Consider the following 27950-nt stretch of genomic DNA (forward strand, 5'->3'; position numbering starts at 1 on the left):
AAATGACACATGTGTGACTCACACCTTCAAATAGAGTGCCTTTTCTAATGAGGGTTGCGTTTCCTAAAATACTCTCCCTTCTGCTCACCAGAATCCCACCCCTCTTCCTGGCCCAGCTCTTTGAATGTCCCCTCCCTTCTTCATCCTCAACCCTCCTACCTCCATCTGTCACTCACCCTCCCTTAAGATTTCAGACAACACTGTCTAAAACTGTATTATAGCAGCCAAAATAGCAAAAGCAAATACCACTGACTCAGCAGACACGCCTGGATTCATGCATTCGCTCAGCAAACATTTATTGTTATGTGGACCTGGATCCATGCCAGACACGGGGGTTACAAGAGTAGACAGACAGGGGCACCAGTGTTACAGGTCACACTCTAGGGGACAGCGACCTTTTCTTATCTTCCATCCTTACCTCCACCTGGCAAGGTAGGTGAATGGGGAGGACAGGTGACTGGAGGGAAGGTGTGCTCATTTCTGATTTAGGGAACACAAAGGGACAGGAGGACAAAGCGGAACAGCAGTGTGACGGAGGCTCTGAAACTGAAGAAAGACGGAAGTCCAGGCTTGAAACGAGATGTAGGAGCCATGGGCTCCCATGTTAAGTGACTCAGAAATGGTGGGGGAAGAGCCTCATGCTCTGTGGCTGTCAGATGGCCGCTCTCTTGGGGGAAACGTTCGGGTTTGTGTTGCTCCGTCCAAGGTGACCTGCTGGGGACTAAGACAGGCCAACAGGTGTGGTCAGAGAAAACAGGTGAGAGCAGATTTGCAGAAAGCTCAGAATATGCAGATGACATGAAAGCTCAGAGGGGTGCTACAGTTTGGAATTGAGGGGCACCCTGGCCGATGGCCCTAAGATTGAGTGGGGCGATGACTTCTCAGATGAAAGCAGTCCTAGTTTAGACAAAGATGCTCAACGTGGAAAAGGCAAGCTACCCGTCATTCCTCAAAGTCTCGTTACCCTGAAAATGGCATCGCAAACTGTCCTCCACATCACACATTTATTCCCTTAAGTGGTCAGGACACCAAGGAGAGGACAGTCCTGTGCAGATGACCCACAGCCCTCGTGCCTGGACCCGAGGTCTCCCCAGTGTAAAGGTACACCTTGTAACTTTCATTTTTCTCTTCCTATACCCACTCATTCATATTTCCAGAATGCTTGCCTGGTGTTGGGGGTGCATGACAGAAGCCCCGCCTTTCACATTTGGATGGAGGAGGTATGTACATGAAGGACACAGACACACACAGAAACATTTACAACACAGCATGGCAAGTGCCTGAGCCCACGGCCAATGGGGGCTGACCGTGGAAGTCACAAACTCCAGGGCTTCATCTCGCCAAGTTGAAGGCCACACCTTGGCAACCCGCCCCCCGCCCCTGCCCCCCACCCACCCAAGCTTTAAATTTTTTTCAGTTTAGGAGACCCAGCAGTCTCCTTCATAACCTCCACATGGAGGTTTTGAATAAACTATTCAGAGTCAGAAAATTCCAAGCTTTCTTCCCTTGAACCTGCCCTCCCCTCCAGATAGCATTATTTACAGAATTCACTATAAAATGTACGGCAAATATTGTACTACAACTTATCGCTAAACTAAATTCATTACGTGTTTTTCCCTTTTAAGCTTCTTGGCTATGTATCTTCACTGTCGCGATGACTTCTGGTTCTTATTTTCTTGACACCCACATTGTCATTTTCCTGTTTGGGAACAAAAGTATAACTCTTAAGTAATTTAAAAGAACAATTTTTGTAACTGACTGTGCAAAAACCCCGATCCTTTCTAGGTGTGATGCAGGCCTTTAGTCCTAGAAAATTAACCTTGAGGTTGGAAATAAACTTTAAGATAGAGCCTGTGAAAGTTGCCTTAAACTGTTTTTACTATTTAATTTTTTAAAGTTAAATACTGTGTCCTTTGATAGAAAGGTTTGTAAGCTATTTTTAAGTTCATACATCATAAAAGGAGAAAGAAAATTTCCACACAAATACATACATTTTCACTAATTTTCATAAATACCATTCAGAAAAAATGAATTCAAAGGTATAATCAGGCTGAAATATTTTTTTTCTTTTATACACAAAGACAATTATTTAAGACCTTTATTAACAGGTGCTTGCAGTTGGTTGACTGTTTTGAAAAAAATCAAGCTGTAAACTTTTATTACAAATAAAAAATGAGGTTCTTAAAAATCTCAACTTGACCAGATGTGAAACAAATTAAAAACCAGAAGACCCAAAAGGTTTCGGCCTGTTTTTTTTCTCAGACCAAAATCTTTTGGGTCTTCTAAACAACTGAGGTGTTTGAAGGGGACCACCCCTCAATGCTACGTGAGTGTCAGCGGAGAGCATGTTTGGGACGGGACAAAGGACACCAGACTGCCTCCCGGGTGGGAGCTCTGAACAGTGCTACCCACCTAAACACACCTCCACCTGCTCTTCATCCCAGCTTTCCAAAGGGACGCCTTCGAAATCAGGCGTTACCCCTCTGGAAGTTTCATTCAATCTCTAACCAGGGACTGAAGACAGCTGCCTGGAATCTTAATACAGAGTATGCAACGAGCAGTCAGAAAATACTAACTGGATAAATCCCTTTTCCTTCCTTTTTTTAAAAATTTTTGGCCACGGCAAGCAGGATCTTAGTTCCCTGACCAGCGACTGAACCTGAGCCCCCTGCAGTGGAAGCTCGGAGTCTTAAACCCTGGACCACCAGGGAAGTCCCATCCCTTGCTTTTCCTGAATGATGACTTTATAATGTGAATTTACTTTTCAAAGTGGAATTCCCAAGCCAGATACACCTGAATATAGAGACACAAAATGTGGCTTAGATTCATGCCTCTTACCTTAGTCCAACCGGGAGCTGGTGGCGTGTTATTACGTATCATGTGTTGTGTCTGCTCTAGCAACATGGGGCAAAAATCATAGTGAAACATTCTATGCACTTAAAAAAAGAGAAACAGGAAATCACTTGCCTTTTGGAGGCTGTTGGCACATCTCCTGGCACCCCGGGTTACTCTCTGCTCGGATCCATTCTCCGAAGTGTTTCCTCGAGGGCGGAGAGTAATCTTCCTGGATCGCAAACCCTTGAAGTCTGAATATTCCGTTACTTCCTTCTCTTCCTGCTTCTTCACGGGGATTTCCACCCTTTCCTGCCTTGCTGTCTCCTCTATTGCGTCAGGCAGAGCCTTCTGATTCTGCTTCCCAGATCTCAAGGGCCTCCTTCTGTCTTGAACTTTGCCCCCAGAGGTAGGATTCTCCGCTGCATCTTCTGGGCTTTGCAGCTTCATCTCTTGGGAGGTCTCCACGGACTTCTTTTCACTTCTCTTTATTTTCACCTTTCCTGCTGATATAAGAGACCCAGGTCTTTGCTCCTCTATATTCGTTTTAGTGGGGCGCCTGGTACGCAGGGACATTCCCTAAAAAAATTCAAAAGACATCCCCAAAACGTCAAGAATGAGGAATACAAATCTTAAAACTCCACATGGAGAAAATCATTCGAAAGTGAACTCAAAGGGGGATTAATTGGAAAATTTTCCATTGGTTCATTTTCTAAGATGCCAGTAATCTAATCGAGTCAAGGGAGTGACTGTCACTTTGTTCCAATGGAGGAATCACCATTTCTACTGATAAACCGTAAGTAAGGAATTCAGTATAAATTCCAATCACAATGTCTGAATGTCATATACGTCAGTCTGATTATAACAAGCATTAAAAGGGTATTCCAGGAGAATGCCCCATTATTCAGGTAGTAAATGAATTCCTAATCCTTTAACAATCATTGATAGAGCAGGACAGGAAAATCTCAATTTCTGGAATCGAATTTACAAGCTTCTCTGTCTGACAACCCTGACAGTTAAGGTCTTCCCAAGACACACGCCCCGTGTAAACTGTTCTAATTGTTTCAATACTGATGCAGATAGTACTTCTACCCAGCACTCCAGGTCTCGGTGTCTGAAACAAGGCAGGACTGAATTGCCCACTTTTTCTCGGCACAAAGTTCCACACCTTTGAAGATGAACACAACTCAGTCACTTCCCGAGAAGTTCTTGGCAAAATGTGTAATAATAATTTTGACCAGTTATTTTCCCAAATTAGCCTATTCTAGAAATCCCCAAAGGATGCTTTACGAAGGTCTGCAGTTACTCACTGTGCTGAATGCAGACCCCGTGGGGAAAGGGTACCCACACATACATTTGCGTTATGTACAATTTATAGCAAACGTTATACCAGAATGGAGAGCATCCACCCAAGATGACATGGTACGATGACATCACACGATGACATCACACCACCCATTACCTTATTTGGAGTGTCTTCTCCTTGTGGATCCGTAGCTTTAGTTTTCATGTCATTGTTGGGCAGGTTTCCCACAGGTTTAGTCCTTTGTGCCAAAATCCGCAGACTTCTCTTCTTCACCCCCGAGGGTTTGGGGGGCTCCCGTCTCTCCCTGGGGGCTGTCCTCTGCTTCTTCTGGAGGGGCTTCTCTTCCTCAGCGTCCTGTGCAGCCATCGTGGGGCATAGCCTCTTCCTGCCCACAACCCTTGCATCTTCTCCCAGTTTCCTCTTGGGGGATGGGGAGATGCAGTTTTCACCTGGTGATTGTACAGGGTCTCTGCTGCCCACAAGGTCTCCCATGAACCTTACTTTAGGGGCCCTGAGGACTCTTCGGGATATTTCTACAGGTCTTCTTCTGTCCGCTGTTTGCTTTGGGGCTCTCTTAACTGCAGAATCATCGTTTCCCAGTTCACTGGCCTGATCTGGCTTTTGGGAGAGCTCTTTGAAACTGGCCGGATCTTCCAGGGGTTGGGATTTTTCCTTAAATGTTCTTCGCCGACTCTTGACACAAATTACATTTCCTGCTGAGTCCGGGTTCTGCCTTGAAGTTTCCTTAAACACTTTGGTATTGTTCTCATCACCTACTGGTTCTCTGTGCATGGTTTCCCCTGCTGTTGGGATGGGCTCTCTGAGTACTGAGAGCTCTTCTAGGGCTACTTTTCCCAGTGGTGACTGGAGCCGCCTCCTTCTACTTGCTGGCCTGGTGACTGGTCCAGCTGGTGGAGACTGGCAGGGCACTGCAGTGATTTTAACGTCACTCACCGGTTCTTTGGCCTGACCTGGCTTTTGGAAGAGCTCTTTGAAACTGCACGAGTCTTCCATGGGTTGGGTCTTTTCCTTAAATGTTCTTAGCCGACGCTTGATGCCAATTACATTTTCTGCAGGGTTGAGTCTCTGCCTTGAAGTTTCCTTAATCACTTTGCTGTCTTTTTCATCACATACAGGCTCTCTCTGCATATCCCCTGGTGTCTGTGTGGGCTTCCTGGGAGCTGAGGGCTCTTCTACACCCACTTTCTCTGGCGGTGACTTGAGTCGCCTCTTTCTACTTGCTGGCCTGGTGACTGGTCCGGCTGGTGGAGTTTGGCAGGGTACTGGAGCGATTTTACCATCGCTCACTGGTTCCTTGGCCTGACCTGGCTTTTGGAAGGGCTCGTTGAAACTGCACAAGTCTTCCACAGGTTGAGCCTTTTCCTTCAATGTTCTTAGCCGACTCTTGATGCCAATTACATTTTCTGCCAGGACCAATTTGTGTCTTGAATTTTCCTTAAACGCTTTGCTGTCTTTTTCATCACATACAGGCTCTCTCTGCGTATCCCCTGGTGTCTGTGTGGGCTTCCTGGGTGCTGAGAGCTCTTCTGCATCCACTTTCCCTGGTGGTGACTTGAATCGTCTCTTTCTACCTGTTCGCCTGGTGACTGGTTCTACTGCTGGAGATGTATAGGGTATTGTGGTGGTTTTCTCATTAGTCATTTGTTCCTCTGCATGATCTGGGGTTTGGAAGAGCTCTTTGAAGCCAGCCAGGTCTTCCAGGGGTGGGGCCTTTCCCTTGGGTGTCCTTAGCCGCCTCTTGCTTCCAATTACATTTTCTGCAGGGTCCAGCCTTTCTTCTGGAGCTTCCTGAGACACCGCAATGCCTCCGTCACCACCCTCTGGTTCTCTGTGTGAGGGTGTGGGCTTCCTGAGAGCTGAGAGGTCTTCCTGCACAGCCACTCTCTGGGAAGGTGTCTTGAGACGTCTGGTCATGCTGGTTGATGTGACAACTGGCTCTGGTGGTGATCGGCAGAGCATTTTGGGGGTTCTGCCCTCAGTCACTGGTTCCTTGGCTTGATGTGGGGTTCGGAAGAGCTCTTTGAAGCCAGCCAGGTCTTCCAGGGGTGGGGCCGTTTTCCTCGGTGTTCTCAGCTGCCTCTTGCTTCTAGTTACATTTTCTGCAGGGTCCAGTTTCTCTGCTGGAGCTTCCCGAGACACTGCAATGCCTCTGGCAGCACCCTCTGGTTCTCTGTGTGAGTGTGTGGTTTCCCCTGGTGTTTGTTGAGGCTTCCTGAGAGCTGAGACATCTTCCTGCACATCCACTTTCTGGGAAGGTGTCTTGAGACGTCCCTTTCTACTTGGTGTGTTGGCTGGTTCTGGTTGTGGAGATTGACGAGGTATGTTGGTGGGTCTGTCGTCAGTCGTTGGTTCCTTGGCATGATCTGGGGTTTGGAAGAGCTCTTTGAGGCCAGCCAGGTCTTCCAGCAGTGGGGCCTTTCCCTTGGGTGTCCTTGGCCGCCTCTTACTTCCATTTACATTTTCTGATGAGTCCAGTTTCTGATGTGGAGTTTCCTGAAACAATTTGATGCTTTTATCATCATCTACTGGTTCTCCCTCTGAGTGCCTAGTTTCCCCTGGTGTCTGTGTCATTCTGCATGCTGAGAGCTCTGTCTCTACATCTGCTTTCCCCAGAGGTGTCTTGAGCCATCTCTTCCTATTGGTTGGTGTGACAATTAGCTGTGGTTGGGAGGACATGCAGAGCGTCTGAGGAGTTTTGACAACAGCCCTTGGTTCCTTGGCATGATCTGGGGTTTGGAAGAGCTCTTTGAAGCCAGCCAGATCTTCTAGACATTGGACCTTTTCCTTGGGTGTCCTTGGCGGCCTCTTGCTTCCATTTATACTTTCTGCTGAGTCTAGTTTCTGCTTTGGAGTTTCCTTAGATAATTTGATGCTTTTATCACCATCTGCTCGTTCTCTGTCTGAATGCCTGGCTCCCCCTGATGTCTGTGTGGACTTCCTGGGCGCTGAGGGCTCTTCTGCATCCACTTTCCCTGGTGGTGACTTGAATCGTCTCTTTCTACCTGTTCGCCTGGTGACTGGTTCTACTGCTGGAGATGTATAGGGTATTGTGGTGGTTTTCTCATTAGTCATTTGTTCCTCTGCATGATCTGGGGTTTGGAAGAGCTCTTTGAAGCCAGCCAGGTCTTCCAGGGGTGGGGCCTTTTCCTTGGGTGTCCTTGGCTGCCTCTTGCTTCCAGTCACATTTTTTACAGGGTCGAGTTTTTCTCCTGGAGCTTCCTGAGACACCACAATGCCTCTGTCACCACCCTCTGGTTCTCTGTGTGAGTGTGTGGGCTTCCTGAGAGCTGAGAGGTCTTCCTGCACAGCCACTCTCTGGGAAGGTGTCTTGAGGCGTCTGGTCATGCTGGTTGATGTGACAACTGGCTCTGGTGGTGGAGATCGGCAGAGCATTTTGGGGGTTCTGCCCTCAGTCATTGGTTCCTTGGCTTGATGTGGGGTTTGGAAGAGCTCTTGGAAGCCAGCCAGGTCTTCCAGGGGCGGGGCTGTTTTCCTTGGTGTTCTCAGCCGCCTCTTGCTTCTAGTTACATTTTCTGCAGGGTCCAGTTTCTCTGCTGGAGCTTCCCGAGACACTGCAATGCCTCTGGCAGCACCCTCTGGTTCTCTGTGTGAGTGTGTGGTTTCCCCTGGCGTTTGTTGAGGCTTCCTGAGAGCTGAGAGGTCTTCCTGCACAGCCACTTTCTGGGAAGGTGTCTTGAGACGTCCCTTTCTACTTGGTGTGTTGATTGGTTCTAGTTGTGGAGACTGGCAGAGCATTTTGAAGATTTTGTCAGCACTCATTGGTTCCACTGTGTGATTTGGTGTTTGGAAGAGCTCTTTGAAGCCAACCAGGTCTTCCAGGGGTGGGGCCTTTTCCTTGGGTGTTTTTGGCCACCTCTTGCTTCCAATTACATTCTCTGCAGGGCCCAGCTTTCCTCCTGGAGCTTCCTGAGACACTGCAGTGCCTCTGTCAGCACCCTCTGGTTCTCTGCGTGAGGGTGTGGGCTTCCTGAGAGCCGAGACATTTTCCTGCACATCCACTTTCTGGGAAGGTGTCTGGAGCCATCTCTTGCTACTTGTTGGCATGTTGACTGCTTCTGCTGGTGGAGATTTATAGGGTATTGTGGTAGGTGTGTCATCAGTCATTGGTTGCTTTGCATGATCTGGGGTTTGGAAGAGCTCTTTGAAGCCAGCCAGGTCTTCCAGGGGCGGGGCCTTTTCCTTGGGTGTCCTTGGCTGCCTCTTGCTTCTAGTTACATTTTCTGCAGGGTCCAGTTTTTCTTCTGGAGCTTCCCGAGACACTGCAATGCCTCTGGCAGCACCCTCTGGTTCTCTGTGTGAGTGTGTGGTTTCCCCTGGTGTTTGTTGAGGCTTTCTGAGAGCTGAGACATCTTCCTGCACATCCACTTTCTGGGAAGGTGTCTTGAGACGTCCCTTTCTACTTGGTGTGTTGACTGGTTCTAGTTGTGGAGATTGGCAGAGCATTTTGGGGGTTTTGTCATCAATCATGGGTTCCTTGGCATGATGTGGGGTTTGGAAGAGCTCTTTGAAGCCAGCCAGGTCTTCCAGGGGTGGGGCCTTTCCCTTGGGTGTCCTTGGCCGCCTCTTTCTTCCAGCTACATTTTCTGCAGGGTCCAGTTTCTGCTCTGGAGTTTCCTGAAACAATTTGATGCTTTTATCATCACCTGGTTCTCTGTGCATGGGCATAGTCTTCCCGGGTGTCTGTGTGAGTTTTCCGAGGGCCGAGGCATCTTCTACATCCGCGTTCCAGGAAGGTGTCTTGAGCTGTGTGTTTGTCCTGGTGGGCGTGCCGACTGTTCCTGATCTGGGAGATTTACAGAGCATTTTTGTGGCTCTGTTCTCTGCATCCACTGCTTCCTTGGCATGAGCTGGGGTCTGTAGGAGACTTGGGATGTCCAGCTGGTCTTCCTCAGGCTGTGTCTCCTGCAAGCTCTCGAGGGCGGCCAGGTCTGCTGCTAGCTCACACCTCAGCTCTGAGGCTCTCCTTGGTCCCCTCACGGCTATCGTGTGTTTGGAATTCCCTTTTGACCCCATGTGCTCTGTCCGCGCTTCGCCGTCCTTCGCGTCTCCCTCCAGCTTCTGCTCTGGCTGTGGTGCTTTCCTCAGACATCTTCCCAAGACGTTCTCAAGAGCGTCAGGTTTTGGGCCTTCGTTTTTACACTCTACACCTGATGCCTGTGAGCTTCTCAGCTCCATGGACCTTCTCAACTTCTTTGCACTTGATGTTGTCTTTGGTGTCATTGCCTCAGACACTGGAGTTTCCATCTCAGCACCTGCTGTTTTATACACGTTCCTGGGAGTTTCCGTAATACTTTCATCTATTTTAATTTTAATACTCTGGCGTCTTAAGGCAGGGCTTGCAGAACGTTGATCAGACAGCTCTTTAGGTGCATCTTGAGTCCCAGGGGACACATTCTGTCCTATAAGAAATTAAAACATGCATGATGAGTATATTCTGTGCACCGTGTGCCAATGTGGTGTTTTAGCCTCACGAGGTATTTAAGAGCCAGTAAACCAGCCTCCCATCCATCTCAGGATACGAGGCTGCCTACGTGGCCATAAATCTGCCTGACATGAACCACACACAATTAAGAACAATGTTTTTGGGTGACACAGAGTGGGGTCATGCATAGGCAGTGGTAAGGGTCTATGGGGATCAGATAAAAGAAAAGCATTCCTTAGGCTGCCAGCCAGGTCTCAGTGAGCTGAACACACACATTTTTTTCATCAAACGTGAGAAACGGCTGTTTCATCTGCTGGACCACCAATGCAATAATATGGGTTATATTTAGTGCACTAAGGGTCCATGTTACATGGGAAACATCAATTCTTTAGCAACAGGAAGCATCTTGAGTGTAGCACACTGTCCCCTCTATGACAGAAACTCGGTGACCAGTGTAAATGAGAGAGAAATAGACTCACATCTCACTCTCACCCTGTGGCAGGTGCCCAACCAGAGATTAACAGGAGTACCTGTGTGGTGCACACCTGCTGCCTTTCTCTTTGGTAATTGACAGCACTCTCACATTTGAGTAATTTACATATAAGTATGATGAGAGATCATTACACTTTCCTGCTTGTCAGCCTCTTTACTTATGCTAAATGAAGAAGGCCACGTGTACACCCGTAGTTTACGGTTAGTAAACAGGCATATGCCTTTCCATGCAAGTCTCTGAAAGCCAGTGCTACTTCAGCTGCTGATAGAAACCTCCCCTAAGAACAATGGGACAGGGAAACTGGACATGGTACTTTATCAGGAATATCTGTCGTAGCGAAATAATACAGTAGTTGTTGTGAAAAAAGAAGACCATCTACAGTTTCCACTGAAAAGATCAAAGTGCCAGGGGAAAAAAAGGAAACCCACCAGAATTTTCTGAAGCACACAGCAGAGGTTTTCCTCCTGAATGAGGTACTGGAAGCTCTTCTCCAAGCAAATCCTCTGAATTTGAAAAAGTGGAGGGACACAGGCTCATCCTTTGTGGTTTCTCTTTCACTGGAGTCTTGAACATTTCAGGCAGCCCTGTTACATGAAAATAGTGGAAAAACAGTTAACAGACTGATCATACCTGCAAATCAGCATGCCTGTCCTCACGTACAACAGAGGAGATGTCGGAAGGCAAACAACAGATCACTTCCTAGAACTTCCGGGAGACAGGGTCTCACAGGAGAGGTTGATGCATCAGCTGTGAACCCATATTTTGAAGAGGGCAATGGCAAGTTAGACTCATATATGGCCTCTTCTCTGGCCTTCCTCTTGGAAAGAATGTAATGAAGGAAGTTGATGTCCACCCTCTTCTAGAGTGAACTCCAGCTGTGAGCATTGGCCAGAGGACAGAGGCTGCCCTCCAGGGTCCCTCTCCATGCATCCCCAAATCCAGGGCCCTCAGGCTCCTTCGATAAGTCCTAGGTTATGCACTACAAGAGTTTATGTACAAATAAAATGTCCAAATGTTAAAAGTGAGATAGGACTGCCCATTTTTAGTATGGTCAAATACTAATATCACCATCTTTTCATTTTAACACCAAAAGGTAGTACTAACGTAATCTCAGAAAACAAACAAGCAAACCCATCCAGTTCTCTAAAGGGAAGATTTAAGTTTCTCAAACTCTCATTCTCCTCCTGTTCTCCTTACTTTTCTCATTCTGACATCAATGGACCAAAACAGACCAGCAGCCGACTCTCTCAGTCTGGCAGCCGTCTGCAAATTGTGTTCGGGAAGCCTGTTCTGAAGGCGCCCAAGCCAGGCAACTCACTTAAAAAGCTCATTCCTCCGCCACCGTTCAGGCCTTACTTAAAATATCCAAGATTTAATATTTCATCACATATTAATGTTTTGTCATAAAAGTACTCACACCGAGGGGTGGCCTTTGTTGAGTGTCTAGAAAAATGTTTTGAAGGAAGGCTGAAAAAATTTACCATCCCAGGTACTATTTAAACTTCTACTTATCTTATAAATATTTTTGAGAATTTGCCTTCAATGCTTCATAACATATATAGTAGTACACTCACAGGTGTGCATAATTTACAAGCATACACAGATATCTGCGTATTGGGCGGTATAAGCTCAAATTGTTTTTTACTCATGGAGCATGCTATCAGAACTCTGGCTATCACTGTTCTACATTTTTATAGTTTGCTTTTAAAAAGCTAATAAATATGTTGATCCAAATGTGATTCTAATTGGAGGGTATCTTGCATAGGTTTTATAAGTGGTACAACAATTCTCCCATCTTAAAATCTGCCAGGAAATAAAAACTAGTTTCCACCTAATGGATTCAAGTGTCACCTCCCTCCATAGGTGCTCAGAATGGAAACCACTGGTCAAACGACGTAGCAGAAAATCCCAAACCCAGGGTCCTGCCGTGGTTCTAATCCAGGACAAGTGTCAGCAGCTCACATCACACTTTTACTGAAAATAGCAATACTGGCTCAACTATGAATGGCTCAGAGAAGCCTTTGTTTCATGAACCAGCTAAGCTACACGGAAGGAAAAGAAATCTTGAAGCAAAACATCACTCAAACCTATTGCTCCGACTCTGGCAATTATAAGAGCAAGGCTGCTTTTTCACCATAAAGCCGCTGCCAACGTCGTATACCCGCGCTGCTCTCCCAGGTAAAGATGTGCATTTCCTGCCATACCTGCTTCCTAGAGGCCACGTGACTCCAAATTGTCAGGGACCTGGCCTTGTTCTCCAGTCCAGCACCCTGTTCCTTGAATATCATGACCCTCCGAGTTGACTGGATTGTTTATCCTCCTGTCCCATGCACAGCAGATAAACAAATGTGACACCCACCCATGTGGACCCACGCAGGAGGATGAAAGCGTTCTGGTTCCTAAGAGCCATGGCTATGCTTTTACCTGAAAGATCTTCACTAAAGTCCATTGGTTTGTTGACCACGAAGTTGTTCAGCATCCTGTAGGGCCGAGCTGGCCCGTTCACTTTCTCGATGTGAGCTTTCCCTATTATTATGGTACAGGGGGAGTTTGCGTGGCCTGTGCTAAATTGATTGTGAACGATGCCAGTCAGCTTCTGGAAAACAATCAGGAAGTCAATAAAGCGTCAAAGCCTCAATCCACACTTAATGTATCCCTTAATCATATTATGTATCAAAGAGCAATGCACATTGGAACACCTACCTTTGGGGTATTATTGGTTCTTCTTTGCCTCTTGTTCAGGGGTCGTGGAGGCCCACGTTGAACAGCTCTGGTCTGGGTCTGCTTGGTGCCCAGTTTTACCACGTCTGCCCACGATTTTGCCACTGTCACAGGGAAAAGATGTTGAGACTTCAAAACCGGCACTAACGAGAAAATCAACCTTGAAACCTATCTGCTGATAAACACTAACCAACTAAATTGGCCTCAGAAGCGCCACTCCTTCTCTTGGAATAAATCATCTGTAAGATGCCATGCTGGCTTCGATCCACGGAAGCTCTCTTGGAGGGCAGGTTGCTACTTTTTCTCCGTCCTCTCTTGGGAATATCTGTCTGATGTGGAGATTTGCTGTCGCTGGAGATGGAAGACGCCTTGGATAAGCTACGGCATCGGCCGGGCGCATCTGAAGAAGCGGGAGCAGCGTTAGGAGCTGGAGGCCTCACAAACGCATCCTGTGCAGTCGCCTCCAGACAGACTTCTGAAGAATCTTCTTTCCCTGACGGCTGAGGCTGCTCCTGACAAGATTTAAATGTGCGTAAGAAACCTCACCACAAATATAAGAAACCTCACCACAAATATAACTTCTCTGTAGGCTCAAGATGACGGAGTAGGAAGTGTGCTCAATCCCTCTTGTGCGAGCACTGGAATCACAACTAACTGCTGAACAATCATCGACAGGAAGATACTGGAACTCACCAAAAAAGACACCCCACATCCAAAGACAAAGGAGAAGCCACAGTGAGACGGTAGGAGGGGCGCAATCACAATAAAATCAAATCCCATAACCGCTGGGTGGGTGACTCACAAACTGGACAACACTAATACCACAGAAGTCCACCAACTGGAGTGAAGGTTCTGAGCCCCACATCAGGCTTCCCAACCTGAGTGTCCAGCAACGGGAGGAGGAATTCCCAGAGAATCAGACTTTGAAGGCTAGCAGGAGTTGATTGCAGGACTTCAACAGGACTGGGGGAAACAGAGACTCCACTCTTAGAGGGCACACACAAAGTACTGTGTGCATCGGGACCCAGGGGAAGGAGCAGTGACCCCATAGGAGACTGAACCAGACCTACCTGCTGGTGTTGGAGGGTCTCCTGCAGAGGGGGGTGGGGGGGTGGCTGTGGTTCACCAAGGGACAAGGACACTGGGAGCAGAAGTTCTGCGAAGTACTCCTTGGCGTGAGCCCTCCCAGAGTCCCCTATTAGCCGCACCAAAGAGCCGGGTAGGCTCCAGTGTTGGGTCGCCTCAGGCCAAACAACCAGCAGGGAGGGAACCCAGCCCCACCCATCAGCAGACAATCGGATTAAAGTTTTACTGAGCTCTGCCCACCAGAGCAACAGTCAGATCTACCCACCACCAGTCCCTTCCATCAGGAAGCTTGCACAAGCCTCTCAGATAGCCTCATCCACCAGAAGGCAGACAGCAGAAGCAAGAAGAACTACCATCTTGCAGCCTGTGGAACTAAAACCACATTCACAGAAAGAGAGACAAGATGAAAAGGCAGAGGGCTACGTACCAGATGAAGGAACAAGATAAAACCCCAGGAAAACAACTAAGTGAAGTGGAGATAGGCAACCTTCCAGAAAAGGAATTCAGAATAATGATAGTGAAGATGATCCAGGACCTGGGAAAAAGAATGGAGGCAAAGATTGAGAAGATGCAAGAAATATTTAACAAAGACCTAGAAGAATTAAAGAACAAACAAACAGAGATGAACAATACAATAACTGAAATGAAAAATACACTTGAAGGAATCAATAGCAGAATAACTGAGGCAGAAGAACAGATAAGTGACCTGGAAGACAGAATGGTGGAATTCACTGCTGCAGAGCAGAATAAAGAAGAAAATATGAAAAAAAATGAAGACAGCCTAAGAGACCTCTGGGACAGCATTAAACGGGACAACATTAAACACAACAACATTCGCACTATAGGGGTCCCAGAAGGAGAAGAGAGAGAGAAAGGAACAGAGAAAATATTTGAAGAAATTATAGTCGAAAACTTCCCTAACATGGAAAGGAAATAGCCACCCAAGTCCAGGAAGCAGAGTCCCATACAGGATAAACCCAAGGAGAAACACACAGAGACACATAGTAATCAAACTGGCAAAAATTAAAGACAAAGAAAAATTACTGAAAGCAACAAGGGAAAAACGACAAATAACATACAAGGGAACTCCCATAAGGTTAACAGCTGATTTCTCAGCAGAAACTCTGCAAGCCAGAAGGGAGTGGCATGATATATTTAAAGTGATGAAAGGGAAGAAACTACAACCAAGATTACTCTACTTGGCAAGGATGTTATCTGGATTCGACAGAGAAATCAAAAGCTTTAAAGACAAGCAAAAGCTAAGAGAGTTCAGCACCACCAGGCTTTCTATTTATTTTATATTGGAGTATAGGTGATTAACGATGTTGTGTTAGTGTCAGGTGTACAGCAAAGTGATTCAGTTATACATATACATGTATCTATTCTTTTTCAAATTCTTTTCCCATTTAGGTTATTACAGAATATTGAACAGAGTTCCCTGTGCTATACAGCAGGTCCTTGTTGGTTATCTATTTTAAATATAGCCGTGTGTACGTGTCAATCCCAAACTGTTTAAATCTGGAAGCACCAAACGTTTCAACCAGTGTCTGTCAAGTATATGGTAGAGATGGGAGTCTATGTCTCTCACTTAAAAAAAAAAAAAAAAAAAGTGGTGGTGGGGGGGAAGAAAGCACCGAACAAATCTTAATTGGGGTATTTCAGGTGGAAAGCTGAAAGGAACTTCCTCATGAGTGAGGCTCTTATCTAAGTCCAAGGAAACACCGTCCATGGGAATTTAACCACCTTTGATCTGCATGGAAAGACAGCCACTCACTTCCGGGAGCCCATATAAAAGGGAAGGAAAGGAGACATACTTCACACGTCTGTTAGTGTGAAAGGAAATTAAAGGCTTCCCAGGCCCTCTGATGAAGGCGAGCTGTGGGCCAACACCTTTCTAGAGATCTAAGGTCACAGCCTAGGGTAGGTGATGAAAAATTGTAAAGAGCTGATGATGAAAATCATGGGTGTGCTGCCATCCAAGATTTTTCTTTTCACCTTGTAATTCTAAAAGGGAAAAACACCAGAACCTTACGGTTCTGTGTCGTGATGCCTCCAGATTCTTTCCAAATGTATTGACTATAACCCTAGCATGACCACCTGGTCCTGCAAGTGTGGTCAGCAGGAGGCCTCTGCAGAGAAGGAAAGTCCTGAGGACCCACCTGTGCTCAGTCACCCTCGGGCCATGGTTAGGAACCCAGGTGCTCAGTTCCCAACACCCACATGAATGAGCTCTCACAGAGACTTTTACATTTTTACTTTGTTATTAGAAAGAAAAAGGTGTTCATTGTCATTCTACTAGTGTGAGGGGTTGGAAAGAATATGGACCAAGGATGTGTGCTATCATCAGATCCGAAGCGGGGACCAGTGGGTAAACTCACCTTGATGATTTTCTTCAGGACGGTTGGCGTGTGGGTGACCAGAGACCTTCTTTGCTTTGGTGTCTCTCCTCTTTTGAGAGGTGTGTTGGGAGGTAAGTTTTCATCGAATAATTCAGGTCTCAGGCGACCACCAAAGGAGACCCGCCTCCTCTTCAGGGACACCCCATCCATCTTATCTAGAGGAACGGGTACAGACGTGGAGAGGGCAAAGGAGAACAGTACCATAGGTGTGACTTGTTTCCATTTACCATTGAAGACAAACTTACTGTAAATTCACTGAAACCTGGCACCTCACACACCTTTACTCTCTTGTGATGTTGACGAAGGTGATGCTGCTTCAAGAGCTCAGGAAAGATCCAGAACAAACCACTAAATGCCAAGTCCCAACCTGACAGGACAAGGACTTTCTTTAAACATTGACAAGTCCTATGCGGACAGAGCTTAATAAAGGGAGTGGCCTGGAGCAGTGGCTCCCACTTCGGAGCAGGGGGATGAAGGGGATGAGGCTTCAGCAGTAGCCTGAGAAAACTTTTCCAAGAGACCCACACTTGGGTCTCAGACCTACCCAGCGAGTAGAATTCGAGCTGGAAACCTCTCCTGGTGATATTGACAGATGGGCAATTCACGCGTCCCAAGCCCCACTATCCATCTTTGTGAACCACTTGTCAACATAAACCCTTGCCTGAGTGAGGCGACCCGTTTGTAAGACTTGTGGGGACTCCGTGACTGATGTGCGTGGGTCTGCTTTCAGAGCCGCACACCCCTGCCCTGGGGGCTCCCTGCAAAAGCAGAGCCGACAGCAGGGCACAGCATCAGAACACCTGGGGGCCCCCGAGGAGCGTGGGAGGCCCTGGAGCTGCCACGCCTGCTCCACGGGTCACATCTCTGCCACCCATGGGGTGCCATTAGGTTACTGGTTTCCCCATTTGCAAAAGGAAGATAACAAAACTCCTGTCCCGTGGGCCCTCCTGCTGCCAGAAGAGAGGATGGGAAATGAGTGTCTGAAAGGCACGTAGAAGAACACCTGGCACGTAGACCCATGGGGATGGGGCAGGTGTGTTTTAAGAGCCACCCCACATGAAAAGATTTCCAAGGGATTTCCACTGACTTATTCTAGAGGATCAAACTCATAGGATAAAAGAGCTTATAGTTCAGAATTAAACTTCTGTGAAAAGCAATTATGCTTATGCTTATTCTCCTTTGTTCTGTGGTAGACAGAAGAATCAGATATGCTTTTGGACCAGCTTATCTCCTTAGACCCCTGCTAATTCTCCCCTAATAACCAGCACTGCTCTGGTTGGTTGGTTATCTGGGTCCTCATGCAAATCTATGAGTAGATGATGAATATGGGCCTTTATGTGCCTCACAGAGCTAATCATTCGTGAATGAAGGAAGGTCCCACTAATCATACCTAGACATAAGGTAGAAGTAAACCTGGGGGGGGATAAATTTACAGTTAAATAAACTTACTCGTGGAATCGCCAAAGCTGCTGCCATCAGCCGAGCTAAGACCGGGTAACCCAGGGCTCACCGGATCCGCTGCCATGCCCAGCGTCTCAGGCTTGTTGAGAAAATCGCTTTGAATCTTCTTTTCAACTTGAGGGACCAATGGAGCTGAAACTGTCTGATGCAGAATCTCTGTTTCTGTTGTCAGATCGTCAACATTTGTAGGATTCCTCTTCCTCTTTCCGGGGCAAAGTTTTTCTGGTGTATTTCCAAAACTCTCAACTTTAACGGGCGTTTGAATACTAGGTAAGAACTTCCGAGGAGGAAACGTTTTAATATCTGCCCTGGAGCCTTCACTTTGATCGAGGTTCAGGGACGCACCACCATTGACAACACTCAGGTCTTTACTCCGCCCACTCCGTGAGGGACTTTGTTGTGAATATGGTTCGGGGGTCGTGGTTTGCGGCGTCTCTATCTCTGTGCAGAGGCTGCTGGGACTCCTGGTCTCCTTGGGCGTCTGAAATGGCTCATCACTCCTCTTCCCCTCAGTCTGGCTACTTCCTTGTTCTCCTGAAGCAGGGTCTGCCTTAATTTGGGGGCTTTGGCCCGATTTGGGTCTGGATTTAAGTGAGACCAGAGTCTCGCTCTGTAAACCACCAGTGCTTTCTTTTTCTGGTGTGCAATGACTCTGTGATCCTGATTTTCTGCGATTCTGAAGAACATTGACTTTTCCCGATTTCACATCTAACTCCACCTTCATTGACTCATAAAGCTTCCTAAAGGGAGACTCATTTTGGTCACTCTCCTTAAGACACTTTCTAGAGGAAAAAGCCTTCAGTTCTCCATTACTGATCCCGAATCTTACACCGGAACCTTCTTGAGAATCCCCAGCAGTGGGAGCTGTTGCATTTCTGCCGTTATCTCCAGGACGTTCTGAGGAATGAGCGCTGTTAGGTGTCTTCCCAGCAACAGGATCTTCTGAGCCACCTGAGACAATACCAGCTCCTGTGACATTCTTCCCATGCACCACAGGCCTTCCGGAAGCAGCGTCTTCCGTGAATTTTGAACGGGCACTGGAATCTTGAACTTTTCCATCTTGACAATGAGTTATGAAATAGGAAGCAGAAATTCGAGATTTTCTCAATGATTAACATGGGCAATATTCACATTTTAAAATTATTTCAAATTGTCTTAAAAACCTAGCTTTCCACTTAGCCTACAAATTTCTTAATGTCCAAAATGTATTCTAATGGTGTTCTGGTACTAGTTCCATGATGAAAATAAATAAATCACTTTAGCCTCCTATACCTCCTATAACCAACAGGAGACATCCAATGCTATCAATCTGCTCAGAATTAGGGGCAACAACTGAGCATGACAGTTCGTCTCTACATGGACCCTCCAACAAGCATATGGCACCCATACATCACTTGTGAGAAAAGTTAACTCATGTGTCTGCCTATGTCTGTCCCTTCCTTGCCACAAAGCTACATAGAGAACAGATCTTACAGGATCCCAGACAAAACCAAAAATCTACTAACCAAGGTTGGAAGGGAAGCTAGATCTTGAGACCCGACGCGAAGGCTCCTGTGAATTGGCAGATAAGAACAGCAATTTAGATGCCTTTTCAAATACCGACAGTCACATTTACTAAAATGTTCTTCCTTTGATGACCTTCTCTACCCAACTGTTCTTAGAGAACTTTCAGCGACTTTGAGAAACGAGCCCAAGACATTGGGCTGGTACTCATAACACAAGCATTTCTCAGTTGATTTTTTAAAAATATAGTAATAGAATAAGAAACAAACTTGAAGATTAAAATTGCTTAAATTGAACGGCAGTGACTTTTTATAACTTCCTTGAACTTCTATGAAAGAAGAATCAAAGCTAAAAGTAAACATCATCCACTCAGTATCTGGGAACCTACCAAGGGCACAGAATTATTGACTTTACACTGTTTTATCAGAAGTTGGCTAAAGGGCCCGTGGGTGAAGTGGGGCTCCACTTAGCATGTGTGCTCATTGCTGGCAGGTACTAAGGGTTTATCTGAAAGCCCAGAAGTTAAGGCAAAAGCGAAAACAATGCACCCAGAGGCCCTGTACCCTCAGAGCACGGGGCTGGGGTGCAGCCCTCCTGCTGGGCCACCTTCACATTCCTTCCCAGGCAGCTTTTTAGAGGGTAAGGAACAACTACAGAATAACACAGATGTAAGATATAAAAGTCCAATATTGTTTCAAAGGAGGAAAAATAATATCCTCTGAATTATTAGGGGTGGAAATCACAAAATATATCCAAAGGCAAATACTTTAACTTCTTTCTTTAATCAATTTCCGATATCTTGGTATTGAATACGCTGCTTCTCAAACTTCCCATGTGAGGGCTCGGTTTCTAACTTCCAATCTGAGGTTGACAAAAGGAATCATATGACTGACCAATAAAAATGAATTAAAATTTAAAACTGTGTGCAAAATACAAGCCCATATTTTTTGTACTATAATATCCAATAGCCATAAAAATCACTGTCAAATAACATGTTCTAAGTATTCAACTTCAATATTTACTTTATCACGATCCAGATAACGAACAGGTCATAGACCACTGGGACCTCTTATCTAACCCATAGTCCAGCTTTTTGGTTGGTTTCCTTATACCTACTAACGAGTTAGAAGTGGCGTTGGTTGGTGGGTGGGATACCTCAAAAGCTAGCTTTCCCCCAAAGCTGATGAGCAGGGTTGACATTAAAGTTAGTCCTCTGGGGAAGCAAGGGCACATGGCAGGAGCAGGGGACTTCAAATGCAGAGCCCACTGCTGATTTCAGGAGTATCTGTGCTAAGACTCTTAAGCCAGGGAATTCCAACCTGGTCAGAAGAGAATAGCTTGAGTAGCTTCATAAAAAGTAAGAAGGATAGGAAGTCTCAGGAGTAACCCAGAACCTTCTAAGTCCTGCTAAATCTCCCAGGATGGGCCCAGACTGCATTTTAATAAGGTGGGCCGTTTGGAATACGTTTTCTCCACTGATAGACACAGGACAGTAACTCTCCTCCAGTGTCGTGGGTCATGTCTGTCAAAACTGGGAAGCATCATTGGTACCTACAGCTCTGATGTGATTATTCTGGATGAATAAAGACCAATGAGTACAATGGGACATAAAATGAGCCTCCAGATCGAGTGGTTCTGGAATCTGAGTTCTGCGTCAGGGTTGCCCTAACCAAAGGTTTGCAAAATCATATTGCGAGTTACTTTAGGAGACTTTGGGCCCAAAGTGTAACACCTAGTACTCTCGTTTTGAATAAAAGAGGAAGGATAGTTTAAATTATCTTAATATATCTAAGTTCACCTTGTTTTACTACCTTAGCGACATTTTCCTACTATAACTGGTAAGTCGTTCTCCCTTGTGAGAAATCAGTGTCAAAGTGCATATAAATGACTTCATATCATCATGCAAAAGAATCAGAGCCCAAAGTTCCATAATATCCCCCCATCACCTGTTCCCATCTTTGTCCTGGAAATGCAGGTGACTTGCTTCCATTCTGATGACTTTCATTTTCATACCTGAAGTGCACAGAATGACAGGCACATATTCAGATTAAAGATTTGTAACCAATGATAAAACTTCCACATCTGACTAATGTCCAAGGAGCAAGGAACAAAGATCAGGTTTTACTCAAGGTATTACCTTATTCATGGAAAGAAATCAGGAAAGTGTTTTTATGCTAAAAACTTAGGTAAATTGGTTTCTTCTGGAACACCACGGTCAGAGGTTGGGACCAGATTAAATTTCGGAACCCTGACTAGTCTGTAAGATTCAACAACTTCCCTGAGCACCTCCTGTGTTGGAACCAAATGCACAAGAGAGCAAAACCTGGTGTCTGCTAGTTTTTGTTCGTGGAAATCATCTGATGGCTTGGAAGGTCAACCAAGAAGCTGGGTGGCATCTGACACCTTTATCACTCTGTGATGTCATTCACCACAGGTAACCACAGAGCTCTACTTTAAGATCACTATGATATTTTCAGCTTCTCACTTACTCCATCTGTATCTGAACAAAGACAGGCACATTTTAGGAAGACGCAAAGATATTTAGCAAGAGACATGGTTGTTCTAACAGACCTCAGGTATCCATTCACAGAAACTTTTATAACACATACTGAACTCTGGTACCTCGGTGAGACAGCCTGATTCGAATTTAGATGCCATCTACGTAAGCTCTGAAGCAGCCAATCGTCTGGAACTGTTTCTCATGGTACCAGAGTTCTGAATCAAGCCCTTCTTCCTATGACCCATGTCCTAGTCTTTGTTGGAGGTATTTTGTCATCTCAACTAATCTTAATTTGAGCAGCATCTCATTTGGGGGACATACTTCTGCTCTCCATTCCTCATCAAATATTTCCTGCCTAGAAATAATATTTATTTCTCTATCTAATAAAAAATACCCTTTAAAAATGAAGGCAAATTCACAAAAAGCACAGAAAAAGAAACGACCAGGATATTCAAATTAGAAAATATCTATTTAATACAAATGAAGGCAGTAATGGAGTTCCATTGGCAGAATGGATGACAAAAACGATCCAACTACATCTGCCTACGAGAGACACAATTTAGAGTCAAAGACACAAATAGAATGAAAGGATAATGATGGGAAAAGATATACCATGCAAACAGGAACCAGAAGAGAGGTGGAGAGGCTGTACCAATACCAGACAAAATAGACTGTAAGATAAAAATTATTCACAGAGACACTGCACATTTTATAATGATAAAAGGGTCAATCCGTCAAGATCAACCAGTTATAGACAAAAGTGCACCTAACAGCTGGTTCCAAAAGGTCATCTAAACCTTAAGGATTATGAAAGTTGAAAGCAATGTGATTAAAAAAAAACAACAAAAAAACTATAGTATGAAATCTCTCATCAAAAGCATTACTAAGGGCTTCCCTGGTGGCGCCGTGGTTGAGAGTCCGCCTGCCGATGCAGGGGACGCGGGTTCGTGCCCCGGTCCGGGAAGATCCCAAATGCCGCGGAGCGGCTGGGCTTCTGAGCCATGGCCGCTGAGCCTGTGCGTCTGGAGCCTGTGCTCCGCAGCAGGAGAGGCCACAACAGTGAGAGGCCCGCGTCCAGCACACACAAAAAAAAAGCATTACTAAACATACAGGACATTTCAGAATGATACATGATACAGCTTCATCCACACCAAGAGGAGATAATTCTTAATTTAAACCCATAGTATGGCCTCAAAATATCGGACGCAAAAAACTGACAAAGGTAAAAAACAAAAAGAAAAAAAAAACTTCAATGCGTGATTTCAGCTTACCTGTCCAGGTAACTAAGAATCAGGGGAAAATTTTACTAGGATTCTAGAGTCAGGAATTAGAATCTGATGGACCTACACAGATAGAGCACTCCATGTAGCAGCTGTGGAACACACATTTTTTCCAAACACCCAGGACAGATTAGTAAAAATGTAACCATATCTGATCATAAAAAGCAAGCTCTGACTCATTTCAGAAACTGGAAATTACTCAAATGTCCATCCAGAATGAATTAATTGTGTATGTAACTGTGGATCTTATTTCAGTGAAATCCTTAAGCAGCGAGAGGAACAAACTGGGATGAATCCATCCATCCCAATCCAGGCTATGAATCCCACAACCGTAAAAGCAGAACTCAGTTACTACTTTATGGAGTTTGATAAAGGCAGACAAAACCATAGCAGTTAGAGATGCATGCTTAGTAGTAGAACTCTAAAGACTTTCATGCTATCAGAAAAGCCACATTAGTGGTTTACTTGGTGCGGGGAAGAAGTAATGATTAGAAGATGCATGAAAGAAACTTCTGGAAATGCTGTTTATGACTTGGGTGGTGTATTAGTTCTATAACAAAATGTCACACCCTGGGTGGCTTAAACAAGAGAAATTTATTTTCTCACAGTTCCAGAGGCTGGAAGTCCAAGATCAAGGTGTCGGCAGGGTTGGCTTCCTTGGGGCCTCTCTCCTGGGCTCTGGCCGCCCTCTGCTGCCGCTTGGCACAGTCATCACTCTGAACACCTCCTTCCCTGGCTTCTGTGTCCTAATCTCCTCTTCTTATAAGGACACCACTCGGATTGAATTAGGACCCAGCCTAATGGCCTCATTTTAACTTAATCATCTCTTTCAAGGTCCTATTTCCAAAGACAGCCACATTCCGGGGAGCTGGGGGCGGGGGTCAGGACTTCAACTTGGGAATTTAGGGAGAGCACAGTTCGGTCCGTGACGGGCGATTATCACAAGGCTGCTCACTTCATGGTAAGCTGGGTCATACATCTCGTTTTGTAACTTTCTCTATGAGTGTATTTTACTTTAAAATAAAAAAAATAAAATGAATGCAGTTTCACAACACTTGCAACCAAATGAACCTCCTTTGGGGCCTGGCCACCTTGGCATAGTTACGTGCTCTCTAATCTTTGAGCTGGAGCACACAATAAACCTCACCTGCCATTGCTTCTAGATCCGTATGAATTTAGATAAAGACTGTGTTGCGAATGGCAACCTCAAACATGTTGACATTCACCCGCATTACAGAAGGATCACTGATGGACTGTGAGGCTAGTTTTTGGTGGATCAGAAGGTCTATTTCTTTTTAGCCCATTTCTTACCTACCTGAAAGACCGATCAACAACAGTTATCACGTCTCCATGTTTTAGCTGTACAGGTTTATCAAAAGTAGATCCATTCACTCGTGTTGGATTTGTGGAACTGAAATTAAACAATATTGCCTACAAGTAGAAAAGAGAGGAAAACATGTAAACTAATAAATGGATAAAAAGTGAAAAGTTTTAGAAAACAGACTTCCAAAACCCGCTCACCTCCTGTCCATTGATTTCAATTTTGCAGTGTTGTTTGGACACTACAGGAAGCTGAATACGAATGTCACACTCGATACTCCTTAATTCAAAAGAATAAAGATTTTTTAGGTTGCTGCAATTTAAAAAACTTACATCAGTGATTCAAAATAAAACAGCATCTGACACTATGTTTTTTTGTTTTTTTTTTTTGCGGTACGCGGGCCTATCACTGTTGTGGCCTCTCCTGTTGCGGAGCACAGTCTCCGGACGCGCAGGCTCAGCAGCCATGGCCCACGGGCCCAGCCGCTTCGCGGCATGTGGGATCTTCCCGGAGCAGGGCACGAACCTGTGTCCCCTGCATCGGCAGATGGACTCTCAACCACTGCGCCACCTGGGAAGCCCCTGACACTATGTTTGATCTGTAAATGTAATGACATAAAGGAAAGACAAACTGGGCAATGTAAATGATTTTGCCCCCAATTTTTATAAGTATTGTATAAGCAACTATTTTAAATCATTAAAACTTAAGAGTACTTAAAAATAATTATACTGGAAAATATTAGAATACAAAATTGAATTGCCTTTCACTAAAATATCTATGCTTATAAGATCCAACTAAAGGAGTACTTTACATCAGTTTGGAGAATACTTATCGTTTGTACTCTGTGCTTTTTTCTTTTTTCCTATAAAAAAGGTTTATGTATGTTTATTGGTAATGCTATGTATGTTTCAAGGTTTAATCAACACCTAAAGTGCTGTTATTTCATGCTAGGACCTCTCCGTGTCTCAGTTTCTTCATATACAAAGAGGACTCCATTGGCAAACATATCATGGTGTTCTTCAGAAAATTAAATGTTACTCATGTCTGTCCTTTGCTTGGCACACAGTAAATGCTCATAACTTGTGAGCTTTTTATTGTTTTAAAACTATATTATTGGGACTTCCCTCGTGGTGCAGTGGTTAAGAATCCGCCTTCCAATGCAGGGGACATGGGTTTGAGCCCTGGTCTGGGAAGATCCCACATGCCAGGGAGCAACTAAGCCCGTGCGCCACAGCTACTGAGCCTGCGCTCTAGAGCCCGCGAGCCACAATTACTGAAGCCTGCACGCCTAGAGCCCGTGCTGCGCAACAAGAGAAGCCACCGCAATGAGAAGCCTGCGCACCGCAACAAAGAGTAGCCCCCACTCGCTGCAACTAGAGGAAGCCCGTGCGCAGCAATGAAGACCCAATGCAGCCAAAAATAAATAAATAAACTACACTATTAACTGACAGTCACAAGCCTCCTATCATTACAGACACTAATCTACGAGCAACAACAAATTATCTAGATGCAACCTGTCTTTTTACAGAAAACTAACATCAGTAGGAAGCAGCTGAAGGAAGAATTCCCAAACCTACACAGAAACTAATCAAAGACGCCCTTAGCAAGGCTCTGGGTCTCTGGTGTTCCTGTGACCATCCTGTGGTTTTACATGTTTGAACAGACCGTATGCCTCCTCTCTGTACTCAATACGAACCTCTGGAGTCTAAGAATATCCCTTCCTACCTGTACCATGACCAAACACTTACGAGTGGGTTTCTGGATTATAAAATCTCGCATAAAAATACACTTAATCACTACAATATGATAACAGAATTACTGCTATTTGGTACCAAAATATTTTTTGTTTTTCCCTTTTGAAGAGAGTGGAAGCTGTGGAAAGTGAACAGCTACTTTAAGCCAAAGAAGAGAATTTGATTTTTAGGTATCAGAACATCCCAGCAAGAGACAGAAAAAGACGATCTCATTAGAACTGAGAATCTGTTTGGCAGGAGACGGCCATCAGGAGACGCTATAGATCAATGGTTCTTAACCCTGGTGCTGCTGACGTCTGAGGCCAGCTAGTTCTCTATAGCGGGAGCTGTCCTGTGCATTGTAGGGTGTTTGGCAGCAACCCTGACCTCTGCTCCCTGACGCCAGTGGTGTGTGCCTCCCACATTGTGACGTGAAAAAAATGTCTCCAGACTTTGCTAAATAGCTCCTGGGGGGCAATACGGCTCTCAGTTGATAACCACTGCCGCACACTGATTCCAAACTCAATTTCCCAGCGGATGTGATGACTGGACAACTGCCAGAGTGCTAAACAGTGATCACCTCTCATATGCCAGGCCCCACACCAGACACTGAGTACAGAATTATTAACTAGACAGTCCCTGTCCTTGGGGAGCTTCGTAGTGAGACAGGCAAGCCACATCCTCATCACCATGTGTGGGGTTAGGAAAGACAAGAGTAGGGCTCAGTAAAGGCTCCTTCTCAGGTAACATGGACCCTGTCTCTGAAAGTTGTAAAGCAGTCAGTCACGTAGGAGGGTAGAGAAATTCCAGAGGTGAAAGTTCGAACTGGCTAAAAGCACCAAGGGGAGAAAGAGCTTGAAGTGTGGTGGAACGTGGCAGGAGTGGGGCTGGTGGGAGGATGGGGTGTGGGGCAGAAGGGGGTCAGGGTTCCACCACACAGGGTTCCACGGGGGGTAACTTATCCATCACATGTTAGAAAAGGAGAGGCGGTGTGATTAATGGTGCCTGTTACACAGGGACCAGAGTTACTGCCACCACCAACACCAAGGCAACAAAAGAGAAGTTCTCAAAATGCAACCAGAAGGACTTTCCTTCCCATTTCCATTTTTCCAAAAAGACCGACAAGCCATGCACAGATTCCTTCCTTCACTTGTTCAATAATATCCCCCAGCAGCCAAGGAATGCCCAGTTTGGAGAGATTTCAGATGAACACAATGGCTTTCTAAAGACAGTCTGAAGTGAAGCAGGACTTTACATTTTTCTCCAGTTATATTTTTATCAAATCAATTTAAAAATTTTTCTTTGACTGAAAAAACACAACTATGTAAACATTGTCTTCGAATTCTATTTCATAATAAACAACCAGTAGCATTGACAATACACAGGAAGTCCTGAGCACACTCGAGGGCTGCCTACTCCTGGAGCTGTGTATCTCGTCTGTTAATCTCTGGTTAGTAATATTGAGGGGTTTTTTTAAGCTAAATTGTCTAAATTGTCCGCGGGTGGGCAGGGCTCACCTTCCAAACAAGCAGGTATGAAGGCTCAGTGGAAAGTGGGGGCCGTCGACCCCGCTCCTTTTAATGGTAACAAGGCGTCTTGTAGAACCCATTTTCTAAACAGGAATTTTGACTATAATCCGTACCGGAAGGTCAGGCATCGAAAGGTTTGCTGAAGCCGACTTACAAGCAATCCTTTGACTACACGCCACTGACAAAATAACAAAAATAAAACACACAGGGGGTGAGGGTTATTCTAAAGCAAAGAGCTAAGAAGTTACTTGTAAGTGACCAACTGGGGTCGCGTGTACTATTCACCGCTGCCCCTGCCGCCCCGACCCACGCCTTACCTGAC

General features: G+C 45.5%; 1 protein-coding gene across 1 annotated transcript; it reads right to left on the reverse strand.

The window, feature by feature from the left end:
* Positions 1–1465: 1465 nt before the first annotated feature.
* Positions 1466–27708, reverse strand: MKI67 (marker of proliferation Ki-67). Its single transcript, XM_060126572.1, has 14 exons — positions 27617–27708; positions 24567–24645; positions 24361–24476; positions 21212–21278; positions 19268–19313; positions 17751–18821; positions 16281–16456; positions 13007–13328; positions 12799–12920; positions 12520–12691; positions 10524–10679; positions 4295–9579; positions 2968–3411; positions 1466–1699 (listed from the first exon to the last, which is right to left on the reverse strand). Exons 1-14 carry the CDS (start codon positions 27706–27708, stop codon positions 1634–1636), a joined length of 8214 nt encoding a protein of 2737 aa, XP_059982555.1. The 3' UTR covers positions 1466–1633.
* Between the last annotated feature and the right edge of the window lie 242 nt (positions 27709–27950).

This window comes from Lagenorhynchus albirostris, chromosome 16 (assembly GCF_949774975.1).
Source record: "Lagenorhynchus albirostris chromosome 16, mLagAlb1.1, whole genome shotgun sequence".
In the NCBI taxonomy this organism is placed as follows: domain Eukaryota; kingdom Metazoa; phylum Chordata; class Mammalia; order Artiodactyla; family Delphinidae; genus Lagenorhynchus; species Lagenorhynchus albirostris.

Coding starts and splice junctions, on each gene's coding strand:
- MKI67 (XM_060126572.1), bottom strand. CDS start 27,708: ATGGGTTCTACAAGACGCCTTGTTACCATTAAAAGGAGCGGGGTCGAC. Junction 24,646..27,616: donor CATACCTGCTTGTTTGGAAG/GTGAGCCCTGCC, acceptor TTTTGAATTAAG/GAGTATCGAGTGTGACATTC. Junction 18,822..19,267: donor TAGCTTCCCTTCCAACCTTG/GTTAGTAGATTT, acceptor CTCATTGTCAAG/ATGGAAAAGTTCAAGATTCC.